The sequence below is a fragment of the Mesoplodon bidens genome, assembly GCF_964165515.1.
Source record: "Mesoplodon bidens genome assembly, chromosome: 2".
Taxonomy (NCBI): domain Eukaryota; kingdom Metazoa; phylum Chordata; class Mammalia; order Artiodactyla; family Ziphiidae; genus Mesoplodon; species Mesoplodon bidens.
This window is the reverse complement of record NC_138177.1, coordinates 18,956,213-18,981,508: the sequence shown is the minus strand read 5'-3', so window position 1 is coordinate 18,981,508 and position 25,296 is coordinate 18,956,213. Positions and strand designations below refer to the sequence as shown.

The following is a 25,296-nucleotide window of genomic DNA, read 5'->3' as shown; positions in this document are numbered from 1 at the left end:
TATAACTTTTTGCCAAATAACTATAAAGTTGTGTGTGTGTCCCTGGTTTTTAAAAATGTGAGTTGGTTACCTATTTAATTTGGGGGGAACACATACAGATAGTAAATACGTTTAATATTTATAATAAATAGATAATTCTTTTTTAAATTGCCATTGTTTTACATTTTAAATAGCATTCATTTAACACTCAACCTCTGATTTGATTTCAAAGTAATCCAGACTTTATTTTAAAAAAGAGCCAATCAGTAATTATTTGAATCTTTATGAAAATATCTGTGTCCCAGCCTGCTATCCTGCTCTCACCCATCAGTAGAGATGAGTAAGCTCTTTAAAACAGCACCTTCTCTAATTCCATATAGTACCCAGTACAATTTCTGACCACAGTATGTTTTTAATAAATAAATAAAACCAACTGACTAAAAAGAACAAGAGTGAGTAGTGACAGTCCTTAAAATATATATTAAAACCCCAATGGAAATATTTAATGTCAATTGGAATTTTCTTCCTAATAGGCTACTAAAACGAGTGTGACTGAGATGGAAAGAAAGATGACATTTAAAGTGATGATTGTAGCTCTTTACTTAAGTAAGCCTGGACTTCCATTCCACAGTAGAAAAGAATTTAACAATATGTAGCTGAATACCATTCAATTTCTCAATGTTGCTTCCTCATTACCAGTTGTCTTTAGATTCAGCTATTTTAAGTCAAATGCTCCTAGGAATCTATCCTAAATATAAGGGCTATGTTTATCTTTGGTCTAAAGTATTTCATGGATATTGTTCCAAAAAGTAATGATTCTGTGAAATATTAATAATAGAGGTTTCACAAAATAAACTCACTCCACGATTGATATGGAGAATGCTATGTCAAAAAAAAAAAAAAAAGTTGAACAGGTTTTTTTCCTCCCATCTTCTTCAGGACTTCTCCAATTGTTTATATGTTAACATATATGTCAAATCTCACAGAGGAAGGTTTCACATCAGTAGTCAGTATTTCCCAATCTTATTGATTACAGGAACCCTTTAACTGTAGAATAATGTTTACAGAAGAGATACTAACTATTTTTAAATGAATATTTTAAATTCACTTAGGTAAAGTTTGGGATATAGTAAGTTGTCTGTTGAAACTTTACTTCAGTAAATTTTGTAGACAATTTACAATTGATTAATTGTCATTTCTACAGTAATTTATAAAGTATGATAATTTTAAATACTTCATTCCTAAACATTAAAAATAAAATCTTAGATAAACTTAAATTGCTTTTTCTTATTTTATCATTTCTGTAACAAATCATATTCAAGTTGACCTGGAAATATCAATATCTTACCATATTCTTCACACTGGCAAGGTTCCTTCCCTACTTGACTAAATAAAATTGATCATAGTCTTTAAGTCTACAAAAATATGAGTTCCAAAACTAAGACATCTTTAATTATTTAAAAAATACAAAAACCTCTTTAAACAGTACACATTTATACTGTACACATAAAGCTAATAATATTTGATAATAATTACTGGATAAAGGTTTAAGTATTTACTTTCTATCTCACTCTAGTCTGTATTTCCAAGACTCTCAAAGAGTTATTAATAAGAATCTCACCTATAAACATTTTACTATTTATGATGAACTAGAAATAACCAATGGCAACTATTTTAAATTTAAATTCAGGAAGAACAAATTTCTTTTTCAGTTTTCCATTCTTAAAAAGTATAAGAAAGCAGGAATTTTTCTTTTTAAAGTACCATGTACTCTGAATTCCGGTTTGTGATACTGTCCATTGTACATCACTAAAAATATCAGCAAAACAAAGTTGAAAACTACTTTCCATACCTGCCTAAATTTTGCACGGGCCTCTTTTTCTTTCATTCTTCCATGGGCAACTAAGTAATCAAATACTTCACCTGAATCAGAAAGGTAAAGCAGGCAGTAAAATATACATAGATTTTTCAGTTAACAATATATGCAATGTCAAGTTTTTGCCTTGTTTTTAAAGAAGCTTTTGGCCCACACTTTTCTGATAGTTCTATATAAATCACAACTATTACATGAATAGAAAAAAAGGAAAAAAATACATGTAAAATTGAATATGGGTAGCGGCTTATGATTCAACAAAATTCTTTTAATAAAAAGTCATAAAAAACATAAGAAAACTTACTTTCTGCTTTCAAGTATTATGTAAAAATACAGTCAACTCTTTATTATCCATTCTAATAAAGGGAAGGCACAACATGGGCAATCAAAAATCACATTTGGGTTTGTATTTGGGGTCTACATTTCAAATAAAATAACACAAGTCATATTATGTTGGCTCACTCTCTTAAAGTCTACTAGTCATAGAGTCTTGGTCAAATTCCATCTCTCTACCTCCATCCACACTGATTTCTTTCTTTTCCTTCCTACACTGATTATGCTCATTCTCACAGTACTCATTTCATCTGCGTTGGTATTTAACTACTTAGTATACAGAATGAAATCATCCTTGTGTGCATCTCCTATTACCCCAGATGAGCTGCAAACTCCTTGAATGCTGTCATCATACCCATACTTTACCTGTATCCCCATCCGCATGACAGAACACGAAGTGGATAGACAATACATATTTGTTGAAATAATTTAAAGATACTAGAAACCATAAAAATGTTCTAATAGATCTTTTACTTTACATGTCTGTACTTTTTTTTTCATTTTCTCTAATCAATAATAATAAAAAACCAATTAATGTTTAGTTACATTACCAAAAATAAAATATCTCAGTGTAAGGGATAAAATTTTTATATCCTTATAATTTGTACCACATAGATATATACATGTATATTAAAAACCCATTAAGTGGCTTAAAGAGTTCTTGTAAAGTACAGCAAAGTGCTTAAAAACTCAGGTTTTAGAATCAGACCAATTTTGGTATTAATCCTTATTTAGCCCTAAGTAGCTATTGGGAGACATTAGGAAGATTTATTAACTTTGTTTAGACCCTGTTTCTCCCTATTACCTATTTCACATGGGTGTTGTGAGGATTAAATGAAATAATACACGTGCTTAGCACAGTGAGACTGGCATATAGTAAGCACTCAATAAATTATATATTTGTATTTAGGTATACAGATATATTACATATACATATATGCAATATCAATCCTAGGACATAAGTAAAATGTTAAAAATCAAATATGTAATGATGTATGTCAGATGAAACTAATAAATCTACAATGTTAGCACATTATATCAAGCATACTTAAATGATTAAATGGGATGACGAAAACAGAGAAATGAACAGATGCTCTAGTTGACCCATCATAGTAGTTAATTCTAGATATGTGAGTTTAGGCTGGAAAAGATATACGGCAGGAGTTCAAAAATTCGGACTACTCTTAAGTTCTGCCTGAAACGCTCACACCCCCCGGATGTTTACGTGATTCAGTCCTTTACTGATTATATATTATTTATTTATGATTTGCTTCCCCAAGTAGAACGTAATCTTTTTGAGGGCAGGGACCTTGTCTTTGCTCACCCATGTGTTCCTAGCACTTAGAATATCACTTAGTACACAGTAAACATTTAATAAATAATGTCTGCATGAGCAAAAGAAGGTATAAACACACTATTCCAAAGTAGTCCTGACGCCTACTTTTAATAGGCTCCTTTGAACGAAACATGGTTCAAAATCATAAAGGAGTTCCCTGCCCTTCTAGTCACTGAAGATCTTTTGCCCCATTAGTGAACCAGAACCAATAGATGTACTTCTGGCAAAGAGGCAGTTGTCTGACTCAACCCTTGTTCATGCTAGGATTCTCGTGTGCATGTCAGATTCAATCCTAAAATATCTAGAAATTTTAGAGGAAAAATATTAAGTGTTTTATTCTCTAGAGTCACCTTGCCATTTATAGATTAAAAAGGCAAGAGGATGATTCTAGATTTACTGCTACAGAACCAAGATAGTTGTTACAGGATCACTGACTGACAAGACTCAAAGAACACCTATCCCTAGGAATCAGAACTGAGTAAGGGGCCACTGGCTGAGCTCTAGTACACACCTCCCTACACTACACTACACGCTTCTGCCCCTCCCAATGCTACTGAAGGAGAGCAGTGAGGGCCCTACGTGCTGTCTATTACTCCAGCCATTGCTCCCCTTCACCGGCACCAATAAAGAGTTGACTGCACTTAGCATTAATCGTTAAAGCAGTACGCACATTAACACAGCCTTGTGGCAGACCTTCGTAAAAACAGAATGCCCACAGATGTTTAGCTGTCTATAATTTCTCATATCAAAACATGTTTAGCCCCACTCTCTAGACTTTAGATCGCTAAAAAAAAAAAAAGTCTAACTGGATAAACACTCAGGGTTTCAACAATGATGAACTGATACATAGATCTAACTACAGGATAGAAAAGTAGAGAAAGTTTCATTATGTGGTATTTGTAGGTTCATTAATTTTATTATAGATTAATATTTTATACAAATTTGCATGGCTGTATTAATATTTCTTAAAATCCTATAATAATAAAAAACATTAATGATGTAGGTTTCCAGGTTAAGTAAAAAACCTACAATGAAATACTTTCATGATAAAAAAAGCTATGCAAAAAACTAAATCTTTTAAAACTTTCAATCTACATAAAAAACTGAAAAAGCAATTAAAATCTGTTTAGTATTTGTAGTAAAATGTTTTAGAAATCTAAGAGAGGGTATAAAAATACATAGCCTAGATGCTATAGACTAAAATAAATCATCTTTATTCTAGTTACAGAAAATCTGAATCATCACAAAAATCTATACACTTTATTAGCTAAAAGAACTCAAAACTAAATTCAACACTAAGTTTTTCAATTGATTAGCGAAAAAAGGTGATTAGCCAAAGTGGTTTAAGTAATTTCTGCTGCCCTCTCTCTTCTTCAATTGCTTAAATTCTCTGAGCCCTTAAAACCTTCAAGTATCCTCATTTTACTTATTAAATGATTTAACTCCATAATTTTAAACCTATTTCTGAGAAAGTTAAGTCTTATGCCTAAAAGAACAGTGAATCTGAGCCAATGTATCTCTCATTTGAGGGAAAGTATATGAAAATGATTTTCTATTATATATCAGTGTTTAAAAATCATTCCTATTTTTGAACACTATATAGTCAGAATATATATTGGGTTGGCCAGAAAGTTCGTTCGGGATTTTATAACATCTTCCAGAAGAACCTGAATGAACTTTTTGGCCAGCCCAATATTATATTCTACTAGAAATGTATCTTACTATTTCTCTGTCAACTCAGTCTCCTAACTTATAAAATATATAGATCAATACTCATTTAAATTGAAACATTTTATGGATTTCTTGAAAATGTATGTATATGGAGAATCTGTCATATATGAACAATCAGTGAACTAAACATCTGACCTAGAACATGCTTTTACTATAAACGTTATTAAATATATTCTGAATTTGAGATTTCCTGTTAATAGCCAAGAGCTTCTACTACTACTAATATTATTATATATTATATTATTTAGATAAGAATTGAAACATTCATAGATAACAATGCAAATCTAGAGTTTTGAAAAATGTGCCTAAGTAATTTTTAAATAAGCCAAAATCCTACTTTTAAATGTAGGATCAATAGGTCTTGAAACTAAACACTGAATTTTCCTTAAGATACCATTTAAAGGCATTTTATGAAACTATAAATTCATTAACATCAAAAAAGACATGAATGTTAATGATTTGTATTAATAATTCTATATGTCTCATCAAAGATAACTTTTCATTCCCTTCCATCCTTACCTCCACTCGCGTATTCCATGACTAAATAGAGGGTCTTCTCTGTTTCAATAACTTCAAACAATTTTACTGAAAAAAGAAATCAGAGATATAACTCTGTGGTTGTGAGCACATATTGGATATGCTTTAAGAAACTTTAAGGTAACACTAAACTAAAGGAAAATTTGAGTATTTACTAAAAATTATTAATTACAATTTAAAGTTTAAAATTTTTCTCAAGGGTTATTACGACTATGGAAGAAAACTATTTACTATGAAGTGATTTGGAACCAATTGCTGGGTCAAAAGAGAGTTAAATTTCTGGGATTAAAAAAATCATTCCTTTTCTAATTAGAATAAGGTAATAAAAAAGAAAATCTTAAAATCAAAATAATAAAATTTTAATTAAAGCTTAAAAAGACACTATTATTATAATGAGCCTATCAAAAAATGTTAAATAATCTTTGGTACAGAAACAAAAAATTTTATAATTATGTGATATTTTAAAAGTTTCTGGTTAAAAAAATACTAAATTATGAGACTTATGTATTGACAAATAGTTGAAATTATACACCACAAGTAACTGCATGAGTGTCTCTAATAAACGTAAGATTTTTTAATGTGCAAGAAACACATGATTCAAAAATAAACAGATTAAAAGAAGAATTGCTTTTCACCTCTTACAATCCAATGACTTTGTATAATATATGTAATCAATAAACTTATTTGTAAATATGGGGGAAAAACAGAACTTACAAAAGTAAATTCACTAAAGCTGAAATCAACTCTACTTTCTTTAAAATTCAAACTAGTTATTTTGCTTATAAACTATGATCAAGCCCAAGTGCCTATTATCAAAATATCTGGAATTATTTTCTATAAATACCTAAATGGCATGCAATCTCTATTTAGAGAGATTTAGTAAGGAGATACAAAAATCATTTATAAGCTTTAACTCCAAGTCATATATATTATTTTAGTGACAAGCAGAAGACAGTAAGGTAGTAGAAAACTACAATTTGTAGCCTTCAGTTAAGGCTATCTGAGGTTATCACTTTTCCTCATTTTACATAAAACATCCTTAAAATTGTATCCTTTCAAATAGCCTCAAATTAAGGAAAATACTTTATCGTTAATTGTATATATAAATTTCATACCTATGTTAGGGTGATTCAATATCTTCATTATTCGTACTTCCCGAAACAACTGTTAAAGAAAACAACCAAACAATTTTGTTAAAAAAGAACACTCAAGCAGAGAACCAATCAAAACATTTATCTGAAGACATTTATCTGCTTATAAGACACTACAGGATTCTGGTCAAATAAGAGATTTACTTCAGAGTCCCAACTCTAATTTTGCTGAGACTTGGGTCCCAGGACAATTTTAACTAATGAACTCAAATGGTTCTGTGTGTGTGTGTGTTTGTGTGTGTATGTGAATATACCACATACAGTAAAACAAACATTTATTTGAATACTCATTACTAGGAATAAAAGAAAAACACTGTGGGAATGAAACTAAATGATCATTCACATGATTTTTATCCAAAAAAAACCTTCCTTGGGGTTTGGGGGGCCTGACTCTTTAATCACTTCTACTGGTTGATCAGACTATAAGCAATTATTAATAAAGCTGTATAAACCATGTGTAAGTTTCTGTGTGGACATAAGTTTTCAATTCACTTGGGTAAATACCAAGGAGCACGATTGCTGGATGGTATAGTAGAGTATGTTTAGTTTTATAAGAAACCACCAAACTACCTTCCAAAGTGGCTGTACCATTTTGTATTCCCACCAGCAATGAGAGTTCCTGTTGTTCCACATCCTTGTCAGCACTGGGTGTTGTCAGTGTTTTGGATTTTCACCATTCTAACAGGTGTGTAGTGGTATCTCTTTTTTTGTTGTTGTTGTTGTTTTTTAATTTATTTATTTTTGGCTGTGTTGGGTTTTCATTTCTGTGCGAGGGCTTTCTCTAGTTGTGGCAAGCAGGGGCCACTCTTCATCGCGGTGCGCAGGCCTCTCACTATCGCGGCCTCTCTTGTTGCGGAGCACAGGCTCCAGACACACAGGCTCAGTAGTTGTGGCTCATGGGCCTAGATGCTCTGCAGCATGTGGGATCTTCCCAGACCAGGGCTCGAACCCGTGTCCCCTGCATTAGCAGGCAGACTCTCAACCACTGCGCCACCAGGGGAGCCCCTATCTGTTGTTTTAATTTGCAACTCCTAATAATGTATGGTGTTGATCATCTTTTTATATGCATATCTGCTGTCTATATACTTTCTCTGATGAGACCTCTCTGTTCAGATCATTTGACCATTTCTAAATCAGTTATTCGTTTTCCAAACTCTTTCCAATCCTCAACAATACCAGATGCCAGTGGACAGCAGTAAGCATGGAATACTCATCAAATGCCATGTAGGTTCTAGTTAGTGACGTCAGAGAATATGTCCTTCCCATGAGCAGCCCTGGAGGCCCTGGGCAGAGGGAGCCGGAAGTCACATACCCTCACTTCCTCCTAAGGGGTCTCAGAGGGGTAAGGGCCTTGGTGTGAGCTGGGTGGCCTCAGGTCAGCAGAGGGGAGTGTGGAATCTCACTCCTGTGAATATTCAGAGGGAGGATTGAGGGGACCTCCTATACCAAGACAGAGGGGATGTCGCCCATACCCGGCGTTTCTCACGATTGGCAGCAGGGGCAGAGCTCTGTGGGGTCTTCTGTATGCCTGGTGGGTAGTCCCCTCAGAATGCACTCAGGGTTTTTATCTTGGTTTCTGACACCACCTGGGTCTCCTCACTCTGCTTACCTGATGTGCCCCCTAAAAACAAGGCCCTCACTTCCCTGAGAAAACCAAAGAGGAAGTAAGGGGGCACCTCATCAGGTGACCTCTGCCCACGGACTCCTTGGGCTGACAGTAGAGGTAGACTCTGTGGTTTAGATTTTCAGAGGATCTGTAGTTCTGGTTTCAACTTTTTTTTCTTATTATGGCACATTAGCAGATAAAATTCACATATAATATGAGCACATAAAATTTACATATAACTATAAAATCATAACTCACAAATCTGATGATTCTAGGTTCTACTATAAGCAGAATTTTTTTCTCCAGAAAAACAAATATTATGTCTGCCTCTTATTTTTCCATGGCTTTCATAAACCCATTTTATAAGCACTGAGTGATAAAACATTCCATTTAAACATTTAAAATATCATTTTGTAAGAAATATACTATTTGTAACTAAAGTAATTTTTTTAAATGTTAAACTTTATTATTTAAAAATATTGACATTTTTTCCCGAATCTCCACCCTGCACCCCAGGAATGTATTATAAAAAATAAATACAGATAGTCCTTATTTTGGTTTTGCTGTCCTGTATAGATTTTAAAGTTTTTGGACCTATTATTAATATGAGTAGCATTATTGTAAGTTTCATTTGCATTCATTAGTATTATCACTATTATGTATTTCTTCTTTAAAAATTTATTGCAGTATAGTTGATTTACAATGCTGTTAACTTCTGCTGTACAGCAAAGTGATTCAGTTATACATATACACACATTATTTTTCATATTCTGTTCCATTATGGTTTATCACAGGGTGTTGAATATAGTTCCCTGTGCTGTACAGTAGGACCTTGTTGTTTATCCGTTCTATAAATAATAATTTGCATCTGCTGATCCCAAACTCCCACTCCATCCCTCCCCCCACCGGCCATCCCCCTTGGCATCCACATTCTGTTCTCTATGTCTGTGAGTCAGTTTCTGTTTCGTAGATAAGTTTCTTTGTGCCATATTTTTAGATTCCACGTATAGGTGATATCATACGGCATTTGTCTTTCTCTTTCTGACTTACTTCACTTAAGTGTGATAATCTCTAGGTCCATCCACGTTGCTACAAATGGCGTTATTTCATTCCTTTTTATGGCTGAGGAGTAGTATTATGTATTTCTAATAGAAAAGTCCCCAATAACAATTTTGTTCTCCTATACTTACATGTAAATGAACTACCTCTGTTTTCTTCATTGAGTGTTGCTTTCTTATTAAAATTTTATTTATCTGTTAAGCTGTAAGATGTGACTATACAGTCACAACTCACAAGCACTACAGTACAGAAGCCTTTGTAACTGGCCTCCATGAAACCAACTGTCACTCGGCATTGCCTCTGCAAAACCTGCTGAGCACACTTGTGCACCCTCCATGCTCACTGTTCGAGGTGCTTCCTGTGCTCCTACATTTCCGCGGTTGAGCAGCATGCTTACCAAAGGTTATTTAGATTTCAGACATGTCTGTCAGTTACAGTTGTTACTGCAAACAGATCATTCAACTAATGTATTAGTTTTCTATTGCTAAGTAACAAATTACCACACCCCAGCAACTTCTAACAGCACACATTTATTATCTCACTGTTTCTGTGTGTCAGTATTCACTGTGCGTTGTGGTCACGGCTTAACTGGGTCCTCTGCTGGGGGTCTCACAAGGCTGCCATTAAGGTGCTGTCCAGGCTGCACTCTCATCTAGAGGCCCGACTAGGGAAGAATCTACTTCCAGGCTAACCCAGGCTGTGGGCAGAATTCATTTCCTTACAGCCCTAGGGCTGAGGACCCTGGCTTCTTGCTGGCTCTCCTGGAGGCTGCCCTGACCTCTTAGAGACTGCTCATAGGTCTTGCCAAGTAAGCTTCTCCAACAGAGCAGTTTACTTTATCGAGCCAGCAAGGATAATCTCTAGAGAAAATTGGCTACCAGGACAGTCTTATATAACATAATGTGATCGTGAGAGTGAACTCTCATCACCTTTTCCTAATTCTATTGGTTAGAAACCAGTCACAGATCCTGCTCACACTCAAAGGGAAGTGATTATACAAAGGTGTGAACACCAGAAGGCAAGGATCACTGGGGTTGCCTTAAGGTCTGTCCAACAAGATTAAATTTACATAAACCAATGAAGGACAAGTATGCTGTTTAACAAAACAAACCAAATTGAATGCTTTCTAAATACTAGATAAGAGGTGTTAAAGAGATTGCTGTCCTGTTAGGTGTGGGCAAGGAGACTGTAAAAGATTAAAAGAAAATCTAGGATTCTGCTCTCAGATCACTTCCCAGGAGTCTTTAAATTCTCCATTAATTAAAATAAGAAACCAATTAGAAATAGCAGCAAACATGGGTTTACGAGTATGACTTGTACAAGATAAGCAAAGCCAATCAGTAGACCCAAACTTAAAAGAGAAAAATAAATAAATAAAGCTTTGCACCTAAATGAAGAGACTGGTTGATGAATGTATATTTATGTGCTCAATTTAAATGTTAAATGCTATATAACTTTTAATAATTCCTCACTTTAACCTACTTTTTCGATTACCAGTCCTTACTGCCCCATGGAAGAGGGCTTCTGCCTTACTTTGTAACTGGCATAGGTACCTCCAGGAAGTGTGGCTCATTAAGTTGTAGCATGAGTATGCCACACTGGCTCCTTCATTCTATCTTCTTTCTCTTCATCTCAAGAAAGAACATCAAATTGCAACAGAATGAGAACAAAATTGTCACATGGGTAATCTTGAATTTACTCTTGTTAAATTTTATGATGTTATTGGCCAGTTCAGTAGTTTATTCTTAGAAGCAAACGGGTTGAGACACATCTGATCACTAATTAAAACATACTGGCAGCTCCATGTTTGAGAATAAGTAATCTAAAGGAACGGACAGCTACACATCCTTCAGGCATTCCCCTATAAACACTGTCTTTTGTTTGTTTACTTGACTGAGTGGTGCTGAATTCGTGAATTTAGTCCTTGACTGGAGTCTAGAACGTAGCTCTTCTGTTCTACGGAGAATCGAGATGAGTGGGGGAACAGTGTTAAAATCGTCCTGTGAAAAGTGGGGCACTTAACAAAAGCCGTACCTGAACAGAAGGCCACTCCACTTCCACCTGGAGATGAAGCCAGAGAAATACCACCCCTTTCTCATCAGAAAGGAATTTCTTATTCCAGTTAAAACAATAATATACAATCATCGGGTTCCTACATCTCAATGTCTTGAATACATTGTTCTATCCATAGTTTCCTCTCCTTCAGGATTTAAAAAAATCTTTTTTATTGAGATATAGTTGACTTACAATGTTGTATTAGTTTCAGGTGTACAGCAAAGTGATTCAGTTATACACACACACATACATATATATATATACACATATTCTTTTTTAGATTCTTTTCCATTATAGGTTATTACAAGATATTGAGTGTAGTTCCCTGTGCTCTACAGTAGGTCCTGGTTGGTTATTTTATCCCTCAGTAGATTTTGACAAGGAGTGAGAAAAAAACTATAAAAACAAGCAACGGCATGAATGTGTGTATAAGCTGAGTGTATGCTGGCTAAAAGTGACAAGCAGTTGTAGAAAGAGGAAGAGTGGCTGCCAATGGAAGAAGTGGTAAGGGGGTTTTAAGTGGTATATTGACTCAGGACAATGAAATGCCAGAATCCTGCCCCGTCAATCACTCTTACTCCCAAGGAAACACTTGAACTATCAGCCAGGTTTGTCATTAACATTCTAAATCTAGAAAATCGGGGCCAATTGAATAGTACTAGCACGTGGATTCAGTAAAGGGCTATGATGTTTCTTCCTCTTCATGACTCCCCATAACCTCTTCCTAAACTCTAATATCTAGTTGGTTGCACAGAGGAAAGAGACTGGACTAATGTCAAAGTCTTCTGCACTAGCCCACTGAGTCAAAGGGAGCAGAAGAGGGAAGACAGTGAGTTCCTTATACATATTTGGTCTTTTCATCCAGAAGAGACCTTTACCAGCAAGGATGCCAACCTTATCCGTGCTTGCTCTTCCTTAGGAGAGGGGGAAAGAGGTGAAGGGAAAAGGAGAGCTGAACATTTAGACCAAGATAAGAAGTTTACCCTGAGATGGAGAGTTGTTGTAAAAAAAAAAAAAAAAAAAAGTCAATTATTGTATGTATTGTATGTCCAGGCACAAGTAAGGAAAACAGAAGTTTGTGAACATATTAAATAGGCCCACACCACTATCTGAGTCCCTGATTCTAATTTTTAGTCCTATTTTTCCGTTCTCATTTTTAAACTGTGACATCATGATGTTCCTAGCATATCCAAATTTAGTAGGAGGGCTCTGAATTCACTAATGCCTTTCAAACTACTGTTTCAATTTTGCTGTCAGCTGAAAATTAAGGCCAGAGTTTGTTAAGATTCTGCGTTGAATTAAAGAAGTTAAGTGCGGAGAGAAGGCTTGAGGTGGGTCTTCTATGACTAAATGGCAGGGACTTCACTGTTTGGACTTTGTGACAGCTGTTCTAGTTGTTCAGAGGCCTCTATTGTTTCCTCCTTGGTTCTTGGCTTGGTTCTAGATAACTGAAGTTAGTGAACAATCCTCAATTCTGTGGACAGGTATTTACTTTCCAGTTCAGTCCTTCCTGGTTAGAGCTTAGGGTCGGGATTAGGCAAACTCCATTAGTGTTAATCAATACATATTTGCCTTAATTATTTCTTCTCTCAACTACTCTGTTCCTTCTTAACTCTTCCATTCCTTCTGCCTATTGTTACTTTTTTTTGATGGTGGAAAAATCTGTTCTATTTAGAAGTAGTCAAGTGGACATGGCTTAGACAATCCCCATTCTATTTACTCTCAAAGCAGCACAGCCAGGGGCCGAACACCTATCATCCTCTCCCTACCAGCCCTGCTCACCATGCTGCCCTTGGACTCATCAGTGTCACAGGACTTCTTCACTACTTCCTTGATCTTGAGGCAGATGGGGAACAACACTGTGGCCACGGGGAGCTTGACAAAGGCTGTGGTCAAGCTTGTTCCCCCCAGGAGAGCTCTTCCAGGCTGTCATCAAAGTCATAGTAGACTGAGCTCATAAAAGGAGGGTGACGTTTGTTTGTGCCTTTTAACACAACCTTTTTGGCCTTTCAAGTACTTTTTTCTGATTTGGGTTTGAGGACGGGCAGAAGGCCTTCTTTACCTTTACCGTAAACTGTAAAAATTCGACCTATATCTCTGACAGCAGTTTATTGGCCTATTAATGTGGAGTGTGGGTGCTGTGCTGTACCCTGCGGGTGACGTTCGGCTCCAAGAGATAGTTAGGACCTTGTCTAGACTTTGTCTTGGAGACGCCAGTCATGGAGCTATATTAACAGAATCTTATAGGTTTAACTCTCAGGTGTTTGTTTTTTGTTTTTTTTTTTTGCGGTATGCGGGCCTCTCACTGTTGTGGCCTCTCCCATTGCGGAGCACAGGCTCCGGATGTGCAGGCTCAGTGGCCATGGCTCACGGGCCTAGCCGCTCCGCGGCATGCGGGATCCTCCCGGACCGGGGCACGAACCCGTGTCCCCTGCATCGGCAGGAGGACTCTCAACCACTGCACCACCAGGGAAGCCCTAAACTCTCAGCTTTTTAATTTCTAGGATCACCATTTCACTCCTTTTTTACTTGAGACATCGTATTGGGACACCAAAATATTTTATAAAGTTATTGCTAGTACCAGTATAACAACTTAGGCTAATTTCTTAAGTTCTTCCCATGAAACAGTAGTTCAGAAAAAGAAATCTGAACATAATTAAATTAGTATATATTGATGATTTCTAACTAAAAAAATAAAATGATTGTTTAGTATTACTTCCAAACTTGACAACTTATAGTCAGTTATTCATTGCAAAATAATAGGCTGTGCCACTTTGCCAAAATTTGTCTTCATATATGAATTACAAGATTCTTATTTCTTATGAACTGGTACCAAGTTTATAATACTAGAGTCTTTCCCAAGGTCTTGTACAACTTTGGGCTCAGTTGGTGCTAAGTAAATAAAATTGTTTGAGATACCAAATCAAATAGTCTCAGAGAGAAGATACTAAACATAAAATAGATTAAATTTGAAAAGATGTCCAATCTCACTATAAAGAAATCATGGAAATTAAAACAAGATACCATTTTGCTTTTTTGCTTCTAAAAAATTAAGAAATCTGATAATATAAAGTGCTGACAAGAATGTGAAGCAAAAGTAAATTGCATACGTTAGCAGAAGTAGAAATTGATACAGCCACTTTGAAGAGCAATTTGACATTACTTAATACAGTTGAGGATATGCATGCCCTTCACCCTTATTCTAGTTGGAGAGATATACTCTTCTACACATCTTCACAAAAAGATATACATAATAAGAATCATTGCAGCATTGTCTGTAACAGCAAAAACAAAAAGCTAACTAGAAAAAAAAAAAGAAACACTAAAACAACAGGAACAATCTAAATATAAACTAACAGAAATGAATTAACTGTAGTAGATGTCTATTAATAAGAAAATGGGTAAATTGTGGCTTATTTGTACAACGGCATATAATAATAGTGAAAATAAATGAACTAGACTATATATACTAACATGACTAAAACTGTAAGACAATGCTAAATGAAAAAAGCAAGCTGTAGAAGAATAGAAAGTTTAAAAATAAATAATACATAGTATTTCATGTACAGATACACATGTGAAATTTAAAAAAAAATAAATAAATGGGAATAAGACCAAATTCAGAATAGTAGTTATTTCTAGGTAGAAAAATACAGGAATAGAACCAAGAAATGGCACACAGGACTTCAACTGAATCTGTAGAATTTTATCTTGTAAAAAAAATGATTAGAAATGAAACCATTTAGTCCAAAAAATAAATATCATGAGAAAGCAAGTTTTTTTCAATGGGAAAGATGTTTTGAAGTTTCCATCCAAAAATTAAAAATAGACTAGTGTACTGTATAAACAAACTGAACTTAGAAAAAACAGGAGTATGACTCAAAGTAACTAAATGCAAATATGATTTTTAAAACAGCCAGACAGGGCTTCCCTGGTGGCTCAGTGGTTGAGAGTCTGCCTGACGATGCAGAGGACATGGGTTCGTGCCCCGGTCCGGGAAGACCCCATGTGCCACGGAGCGGCTAGGCCCGTGAGCCATGGCTGCTGAGCCTGCGCGTCTGGAGCCTGTGCTCCGCAACGGGAGAGGCCACAACAGTGAGAGGCCCACGTACTGCAAAAACAAAAACAAAAAAACAAAAAGAACCCAGCCAGACAGTTAGTCTAAAATTCATAGGTGATTTAAAGATTTCTAGCTTCCTCCATTTCCAAGAGAAAATTCTTCTATATCTATTTCAGAAAATATTATATACTTTCTTGAGAATACAGAAATAGATGTATGCTTTACAGCCAAAAAAGACCAAGCAATTAAAACAGGTCTTCAGAGTCAGAGCCAGAATACAAGAATCGAAAGCAAAACGCAGGGACTTCCCTGGCAATCCGAGGTTAAGAATCCGTGCTTCCACTTCAGGGGACACAGGTTCAATCCTTGGTAGGGGAACTAAGATCCTGCATGCCACGTGATGCGGTGAAAAAAAAAAAGCAAAATCCAAACAGTACTACTCAAACCAAAACAAATAAAAACTAAAGTGATTGTTTATGAAGATTGTTTATAAATAATTCTTGGTTATGAGTGCTTAATTTTAAGAAGGGCAGGGGGATTTAACACTGTTGTTGAGACAGGAAGCTTTCCCTGAAGAAATGACTCTAAGGCTGAAATGTGAGAAATGAGTAAGAATTAAGTGAAGAGGGAGTGATAAAGGATTATGCATAGGGTGGGGTGAAAAGCTGGTAGCTAGAATAAAGAGTAGGAATAGGAGCAGATGAAAGAAAGTCAGTGAAGTTGGAGGAGGAGGGGGTGAGGAGAGCAGGGAGAAGCTGGGGAGAGTTGGTGGACCATGGGGTGGAAGAAGAAAGTAGGGCCTGTACACCATGTTAATGAATTTGATTTCTAGACTACAAAGAAAAGGGAAAGCCAACTAAAAGCTTAAATAGAAGGATGACATAATCAGACATATTTTGCATCCTTGATGACTTTTTAAACTGTGTGTGTGCATCCGTGTGTGTGTATATGTGTGTGTGTGCGCGCGCGTAGGGATGCAAACTGCAGAAAGACAGGTTAGAAGGCTACTGGGGTAGTCCAAGGGAGAGATAATAGTAGTGCTCTCTAGAGGATCATGATGGAAAAAGACAAAAGCAAACATTCTCAAAAGATATGTAAGAAATAAAATCAGCACAACTCAAGGTCAGATTAGATGGTGAGAAGGAAGGAGAGGGAGGGGTCAAGGATAACTCTGAGGTTTCTGACTTGCTCAACTTGGGGACAGTGTCATTCACTGAGAGAGGACACTGGAAGAGCACTAGGTGGGCAATGTACCAAACAGGTGGGGTGGAGATCATGAGTTTAGTTTTGGACATAATAAATCTGGGTTATCTTTGAGGGATTACAAGCAAACGTAGGGGAGGTCTGAGTTGAAGATATAAATTTGTGAGTTTGCCTACCGGTGGTAATTTAAACCAGAGTTACCTTTGAGACAGCCTAGGAAGAGAATACAGAAAGAGAAGTCCTAGGCCCGTGTCTTGTGAAACTGCAACACTGAGTGGCCCACAAAAAGGACAATGAGGGCTTCCCTGGTGGCACAGTGGTTGAGAGTCTGCCTGCCGATGCAGGGGACACAGGTTCGTGCCCTGGTCCGGGAAGATCCCCCATGCCGCGGAGCGGCTGGGCCCGTGAGCCATGGCCGCTGAGCCTGCGCTTCCGGAGACTGTGCTCCGCAGCAGGAGAGGCCACAACAGTGAGAGGCCCACGTACCGCAAAAAAAAAAAAAAAAAAAAAAGGGGCAATGAGTCCACTTAAAGGAAACAGAAAAGGAGGGGCCAAAAATGCAGAGGAAAACATAAGGAGAAATATAATCTTCTTTCAATAAATACTTGTTAGATGAAGAATTAATTAATGAACGCATGTATTGGGCTCCATGACGTGTAGCTTGAACCACAAGACAGTTTCCATTTCTAGTTTTACTTTTTTTTTTTTTTTTACTTTTTATTTCTATTAAATTTAAAAAATCCTAAGTCACGATCATTGATTGGGGGAAGGAACAAAGCATTGGGTGATGTGTCAGGGACGTTCAGATTAATTACTGGATCCAACCTTACAAAAGCATTTCTCCAAGAAGACTATGCACAGCTCTCAGACAAATTCTAGGCTGCTGATCTAATCACACTAAAAGGTTAGAAGACTGGAAGTTTCAATTTGAGAGTTAATAGCAATGGGTTCTTAATATACTCTTTGGATATGCTTGTGTTGGAAGGTATTCTTCATATTTGGATGTAACATTTGTATGTTAACCTTGACCAATAATTTGTCATTGAACCCTTTGTCCAATAACTAATGAGGGCTAAAACAGGGTTTAGGAAAGTCAGATTTTTGGTCAGTGAACTGCTTGAAATACAGTTTGGTCTTTCCAGAAAATCTGGTTATCTTCAACATTTAAACTGTTGATATTTTAGCTAGACATTAACATTATTGATATCACCTTTTAAAAGAAACTTGTTTGAACAACTTCTCCCTCAAATCCATTGTATTTCAATGTGAAAGATATACTTCCCACCAATTCTTCACACTGTATGCTAAAGAAACAGCTTTCAATAGCCAGATTTTATGATAGTCCCTGTTTTCAGTATTCCTTTAAAACCGAATCAAGATCAGAGGTTATGTTACTGACCACAGATGTCATGGAGAATGAAGCAACGAGTGACTGGGCATTAGGTATGATCTTATTTATTCACATAGCAGTATCATTCCTTGCAGTATATATATTAAAAAATTCAGTAATGATTCAAAGACAACTTCTGCAGTCTACAACCCAGCTCACTAAATGCTAACCCTTCTCTTTTCACTTAGGTTTTCACTGATCCACAAAAGAATTGGTCAAGACTTTTCCTTCAAATGATCCACACACATAAAAAAGAACTGTATGGAAGAAGTACTCAGCACGTTAAGTGGTTTTGCGCAGCTACAAAGTGAGATATGCAAATTAACAAATTTCAATCTTTCCTTTGCTTTTATTTTTACAGATTAAAGAAAACAAAATTGCCATCATTTTTTATACGCCTGTTTGGAAAAGCAGCCATTTATCAGCAAGATTAGCAGAATTTATAATAGAAATTACATCAACAAGTATATTTTTTATCTGAATAACAGTCCACCTTCATGTCTGCATGTCCACATGTTTCAATAAGCGTGACTTTGGTTCTACAACCTTCTCTGGTCCCCCCTGGGAAAGACAGAGCGGGGGTCACATTACTGTGCCTCCAACGAGCACAACAGGCCTGGACTAGTTCTCAATGTCACTTAAAATCATTTAATTTACCAGATTAACCCAGGAAAAGTGACAAGGCTAGGTGGGCCATGGACTGGGCCACTGGGCTGGTATGTAGTCTGCATTGTAAAAGGATTCCCAGGAGAAGGGCAGGCAAAAATTTGTCCACTGTGGCTCTAGTCCAGGAAAACACAGCATCTTTGGATAACTCATCTGCCCAGGGAGGATGCCTTTTTATAACGCATACCACTAAATCATGATTAGCTGAAAGATGGGTGCTGGAAGTTTCTCCCAAAAGACATCCAATAAAGTATATTATCTCATACTCATAGAGAAAAAAAATCCAGCAAACTTTCATGTTCTCACAGATGAGAAATACTAATGCTATGAAAAATGATATTGGTTGTCAAATTTAAAAGGAATCTCAGTAAGTACAAAGACAGATCTCTAAGTAGAAATATATAAAATAAACTGAGTTGTCTGGCACTGAGACAAGTGGAAAGTCTTGATATCACAGAGCCAAATTTTTAATTTAATGGTAGAATCAGAGCAGGTGTAGTTAAACATACTATACTAAAATTTTCTTATAAAATTCTGTTTTAGAAATCCAAAGTTATTTACATCACACTTACATATGTGACCACGATTCCATTATATTCTAATAAAAATCATAATGTACTTTATATATATATTATACATAAATATTATATAGTGAGCTATATACAAACATATATGACATAAATGTTAAAATATTTGCTTCGTTTTTAAAGTACTAATATGTGTATCTGAGAAAAATTTCCCACATAAATAACTAATGAAGCAACATGAAACAGCTTTACCAGGTCAATTCCCATCCTAACTGCTTTTTTTGGTCCCTCTCCTGCTTTATATTTTCACCTTTTAAGAAATGGTCGTATCTTTTATTGTAAGTTAGTTGAAAGACTTGTTCTTGTGGAAGAAGGAAGAAAAGCAAGTGAAGCAATAAAAGGAAACCCACCTATGGACAACAGTATCTCATGAGCTGATTTTTAACGAAGCAGAATCCTTACTACTTCAAAATATTTGATATGAAAATTTTTATTCTACTGAATTAAAAGACATAAGTTCCTCTGATACGGTACATGCATTTGAGTAGCAGATATTTTTCAAACAAACACTTGATAAACATTTTTTAAATATTATTAAATGTAAATATTATGTTTTACATCAAATCTTTTCTTCATATATTAATGAAATGTAGTATTGTACGTAACAGGAAGTTTAGAATAACTGACTTTACAGAGTATCATATATTAATTAATAAACTCGTATTCTAATTACTTACTATTAAAATAATTAAATACCTTTTGTAGACTGGTAGGATTTAGCTGAGTTTTGTCTATTATTTTCACAGCAACCTACAAAAAAGAGAATCATTAAAATATATTTGAGAATACATATCTTAATGAATAAAATTTATAAGGAAAACATCTTTTGTTTCATTCCTAACTAGATATAATTTAGCTATGTTTGGTGTTCACATAATTGGATGGTAAAGTTTTGATAATTAGGCAGCCTTAGAATATATTCTATTGACCCAAGTCTTTAACCTATTTGATTCTGAGTCAATGAAATTATACCTTTGTTAAAGTTATTCCAGGTTTCCCCTTTCAAAGTAAAAATCATCTGTATCTTCATCTTTTACTCATGATCTTGATAAGTTACACTTATCAGAGGGGAGAGGCTTATAAACTTTTAGTAAGTTAAGTATTATGTGGGTAGAGAGATTGGACACCCTAACTTCCTTACAGCAAACTAACAAAACAGATTTAAATGTCCTCTAGGTCTCTGTCTAATACAGCCTGTGTTCCAACAGCTCCTGGGGTCAAAATGGACAGAGAGGACTAAATTTAACCGTATGTGACAATAATATTATGTATAGAACAAAATGGAAACTTAACAAAAACATTTTATGACAGATTTTTCATAATGTCCTAACTGGATCCAGTAAACATTATATAATATAGAAATGTTAGATGTTTAACTATTTTTAGTCTTTATTATATAAATTATTAAATATATTAATTATTATTTCAAATTTTGCTATATAAATACATCTGATTTGAAACACATTGGATTTTAGAAACCCGATTCTCTTATTATCTGAGAAAAACATCTGTATAACACTTGCTCAATGTGGTTTCTAAATAGATAAAAATTAGTGGGTGACTTTCTACACATTTATACCTAATTTACCTCAAGCAGTAATTAAAAAAAATTTTTATTGAGGTAAAAGTGGTTTATAACACTATATAAGTTTCACATGTACAACCTCATTTTCTGCTCCTGTATTCACTGCAGCTTAAGCAGTAATTAATAAGAAGTTATCCTAGCCCTGTTCATAGGGTCGGGTAAAAATCAGAAATTTTTACAGAAGCCATATAATGAAAGACAGAAGTCTGAGAAAACCTCATCTGCAGCACATCTGATTTATGAGATGCTAATACATAAGGACAATTCTTCTGTGCCATGTATAGATAACTCTATCTACATACATTCCATTCACACACATCCCAGTGTTTACCATATTGCAACTGTTACTTATTCCCAGAATCAGCTGTAGGAAAGCTTTTGTAACTAGACTCTGGAGAGGTCTAAGTAAATATTAAAAGGAATCATGAAAACTTACCTCTCTACTAGTTAGAACATGTCTTGCCAATTTCACTTTGGCAAAATTTCCCTTCCCTATTGTTTTTTGTAAACGGTAATTTCCAATGTGAGGCTGTTCGTCTGTTGCTGACGTAATGGAGTTTCTACACCGTGGGATGTTCTGTCTGCTACTTGATTTGGTCGGCTGGATATGGGGTTCAGTATATCCATCCACAGATGTATGCTGAGAAAAAGGTTACAAGGTTTCACAGTTAATTAAACTACATTATAAAAGGATAGTTTAAAAAACTACAAACAATTTTCATCAGTAATTCATCTCCAATGAAAATAGATTGTACTACATGATTTTAAAACATTTTGAGCATTCTGTTCATAATTTCTACTTGACTTCAGCTGCCTTTGCCGGTGGGAATATAACCATTTAAAATGAAATGTTCTGCATAGCTTTAGGTATATGTTTTTGATTTAAAACAAATACAAGTAGTTAGATAGCCAAGAGCCCCAAAGACCATTACTCCTGAAAGGGTGTTGTTACCCCTGTGGGTTGAGAGGACAACACAATCCAAGATTGCTTCATTAAAATGGCAGGACATCTTCAATGCCAAGGCAAACAACCTCCTGAGTATGGCTCTGTTTCTCTAAACCAGCCCAAGTACTCGTCAGGTTCACTCCTTCATTTGCTGGGCATATAACTTGGCCAGCTGACCTAGCAGCTTCCCACTGTAGGTACACCTCTAATCAATTCCTGCCCAGTCCCCTCCCTCACCACCTCACCATGCCCAAGCAGGAGCTATCTACAGCCCGGCCTGAATCCATGACCTAACATCCACTGCATTCCTCTTCAGTGCCCTTCTAAAGGCAGAGATGTCACTTTGTCTCCTAGTCTCACGCTAGCCCACAATCGTACTGAGCAGCTGACTCTGTTCCCCTGCAGGCTCAGCACCTCAAGTCCCAGGCAAAGCTGCCTAAGGAACCCTGTTTCCCCAGCTCTGATTGTTCCTGCTCTTGTCTAGTTTTGTCTGCATTCTGACATAAAAAAAATTTCTCGCTCTTTTAGTGAAAACATAGAATGTAACATCTTTGTCTAACTGGCATCTTAACAATAGCTGAAGATGAGTAGAACAAATTAGCAAAAGAAGGGGATAATTTTTATTTGCAAAGTAACTAATTCAGACATACATTGTCCCACTTACACCACCAAAAGCTTGTCTAAAAAATTTTGATCAGAAATTTCTTAAAGGCAGCTTCGAAGACGACTCCGTTTACGAACCTCACGCAAAGCATGACTCACAGTCATTTCTCTACTTGTTATTACTTTCTGATTTTTTAAAAAACTCAGCTCAGGGTTAAAGGATTTTTTGTGTTTTACACACACTTGCAGCCTGCAGCCTCAGTCTGAGTTAGTGTCCTTCTAGTGTATTTCCACAGCCAACTGTACTTCCATGGATCTCAGCATCCATTCCACTGCACTGTCATTACGCATTCACTTCTTTGTCCCAGCCACCCTACCACGAGCAATCTAAGGGCAGGGATGTTTTCTTTTTAACTTTATATACTCACCACATTGCAGAGTGCCAGGTACATAGGAAAGATTCAATCAATCAATAGTTCTCAAAGTGTTGTCCCTGGACCAGCACCATCAGCATCATCTGGGAACATGTTAGAAATGCAAATTCTCTGACCCTATTCCAGACCTACTGAATAAGAAACTCTGGGCGTGGAATCCAGCAATCAGTGTTTTAACAAGTCCTCCAGGTGATTCTGATGCAGGCCAAAGTTTGAAAACTACTGCAGTAAATAATGCAAGAAGGTGGTAAATACAAAGTTATTCATTGGCTCTCAGAGACTTTTCTGTTATCCGAGCATAAACAAGAGATTTTAACTATAATCAATTTCTAACAGTTAACAGATTGCTATAATATTTCCTACAAAAAATACTTCTCTACCGGAACTTGTTCTGTAAGGACTGTGGATCTAACACTCAAAATTTAATCTCCTTCTCAACAAAGCTTTCTATGCCTTTTCATAAAGCAGAGTTGATTACCCCTCTCTCCTGTTGCTATCTTTATACCTAGTAAAAACTTCTGTTACTGAACGATCACACCACCTTTTAAGTCCTGTCCATGGTCTGTTTTCACTGTTAGATCTAAAGCTCCTTAAGCCCCAGAAGTTAATATGGTGTTAGGCACAAAAAAAGACACTAAATACATACTAGCTAAGCTGAAGAAGTTTAGGGTCCTTGTGCTCCTGACACCTATACTCAGAATGACTTCTGAGGAATGATGATTCCTTCCTGTCCAGATCTTTGATGCGTATAACAGCAGGATGAGTTAAAATATGAGTTGTAACCCAGCTCCCCATGCTGGTTGCCGAGTATATCCTCAAATAAACCAAACTATGACAGACTGAATTATTAGCTCCAAATTTTCGCAACCTTTGCCAGGCAACTTTCCAATGTTCTCCCACTGAGGATAGGATATAGTTCTCACTCTCTGGGCATCCACTAATGTGATTTACTTTGGCCAACAGAATGAGTTCAGAGTGGGGCTTCCCTGGTGGCGCAGTGGTTGAGGGTCCGCCTGCCGATGCAGGGGACACAGGTTCGTGCCCTGGTCCAGGAAGATCCCACATGCCGCGAGGCGGCTAGGCCCATGAGCCATGGCCGCTAAGCCTGCGCGTCCGGAGCCTGTGCTCCGCAACGGGAGAGGCCACAGCAGTGAGAGGCCCACGTACCGCCAAAAAAAAAAAAAAAAAAAAACACCTATCAATTACTGAAGGGTTACTGTGTGCTAGAAGCTGTATTAGATGTTTTACATGCATTACCTCTTCTAATCTTCACAACGGCTCTGTCAAGAAGCATACCATGATGACCTGTTTTATTTATTTATTTATTTATTTATTTATTTATTTATTTTTGGCTGCGTTGGGTCTTCGTTGCTGCATGCAGGCTTTTCTCTAGTTGTGGCGAGCGGGGGCTACTCTTCGTTGTGGTGCGCAGGCTTCTCATTGTGGTGGCTTCTCATTGCGGAGCACAGGCCCTAGGCGCGTGGGCTTCAGTAGTTGTGGCACGCGGGCTCAGCTGCTCCATGGCATGTGGGATCTTCCTGGACCCAGAATCGAACCCTTGTCCCCTGCATTGGCATGCGGATTCCTAACCACTGTGCCACCAGGGAAGTCCCTGATGACCTGTTTTAGAGATAGGGAAAATAGTGGCTCAGAGAGGTTATGTACCTTTAGACCCTGACCCTTCTAGTGTTCATGCCAGGTTCTACATAAATATCAATTAAAGTGCATATATGTGTATGTTTGGGGTGGGTTGTGATCCTTATGGAGCTTCTAGCTCCATGTGCTTTTCTCTGGATAAAAAATTTCAAAAGCAAAAGCAAACAAAAAACTAGCGGACGTATTTTATGCTATTCCTAACATTGCTAGTGTAATGGTCATCTAGAAAGTTACCAACTCCCAGGAATAATATTGACCACACTGGTAACATATCAAAAAGAAAACTGGCATTCATTTCATTTAAACTACATAGTGAGTAGAGTTAGCCAAACAGCTGGAATTCTGAGGAAATAGAGATGGTTGTCCTATTTTTTAAAAATGAGATGGTTTATGCTCTAAGTGCAAGTAAAAGGAAAACTTTTGTTTTGTTTTGTTTTGTTTGCGGTACGCGGGCGTCTCACTGTTGTGGCCTCTCCCGTTGCGGAGCAGTCTCTGGACGCGCAGGC

The 25,296-nt window shown here is 36.4% G+C and overlaps 1 protein-coding gene across 5 annotated transcripts in view; it reads right to left on the bottom strand.

The window, feature by feature from the left end:
• The window catches only part of MARK1 (microtubule affinity regulating kinase 1), a 142,364-nt gene that overhangs the window by 43,927 nt on the left and 73,141 nt on the right, over positions 1–25,296 (bottom strand). For all 5 annotated transcript variants that reach the window (XM_081226157.1, XM_081226159.1, XM_081226158.1 and 2 more), the window contains exons 2-6: positions 21,588–21,791; positions 20,263–20,316; positions 6,905–6,953; positions 5,772–5,837; positions 1,832–1,902 (exon numbers count right to left, since the gene is read on the bottom strand). In XM_081226157.1, the coding sequence (XP_081082283.1) occupies positions 1,832–1,902; positions 5,772–5,837; positions 6,905–6,953; positions 20,263–20,316; positions 21,588–21,791 (444 nt within the window). The remainder of the gene's footprint in view (positions 1–1,831; positions 1,903–5,771; positions 5,838–6,904; positions 6,954–20,262; positions 20,317–21,587; positions 21,792–25,296) is intronic.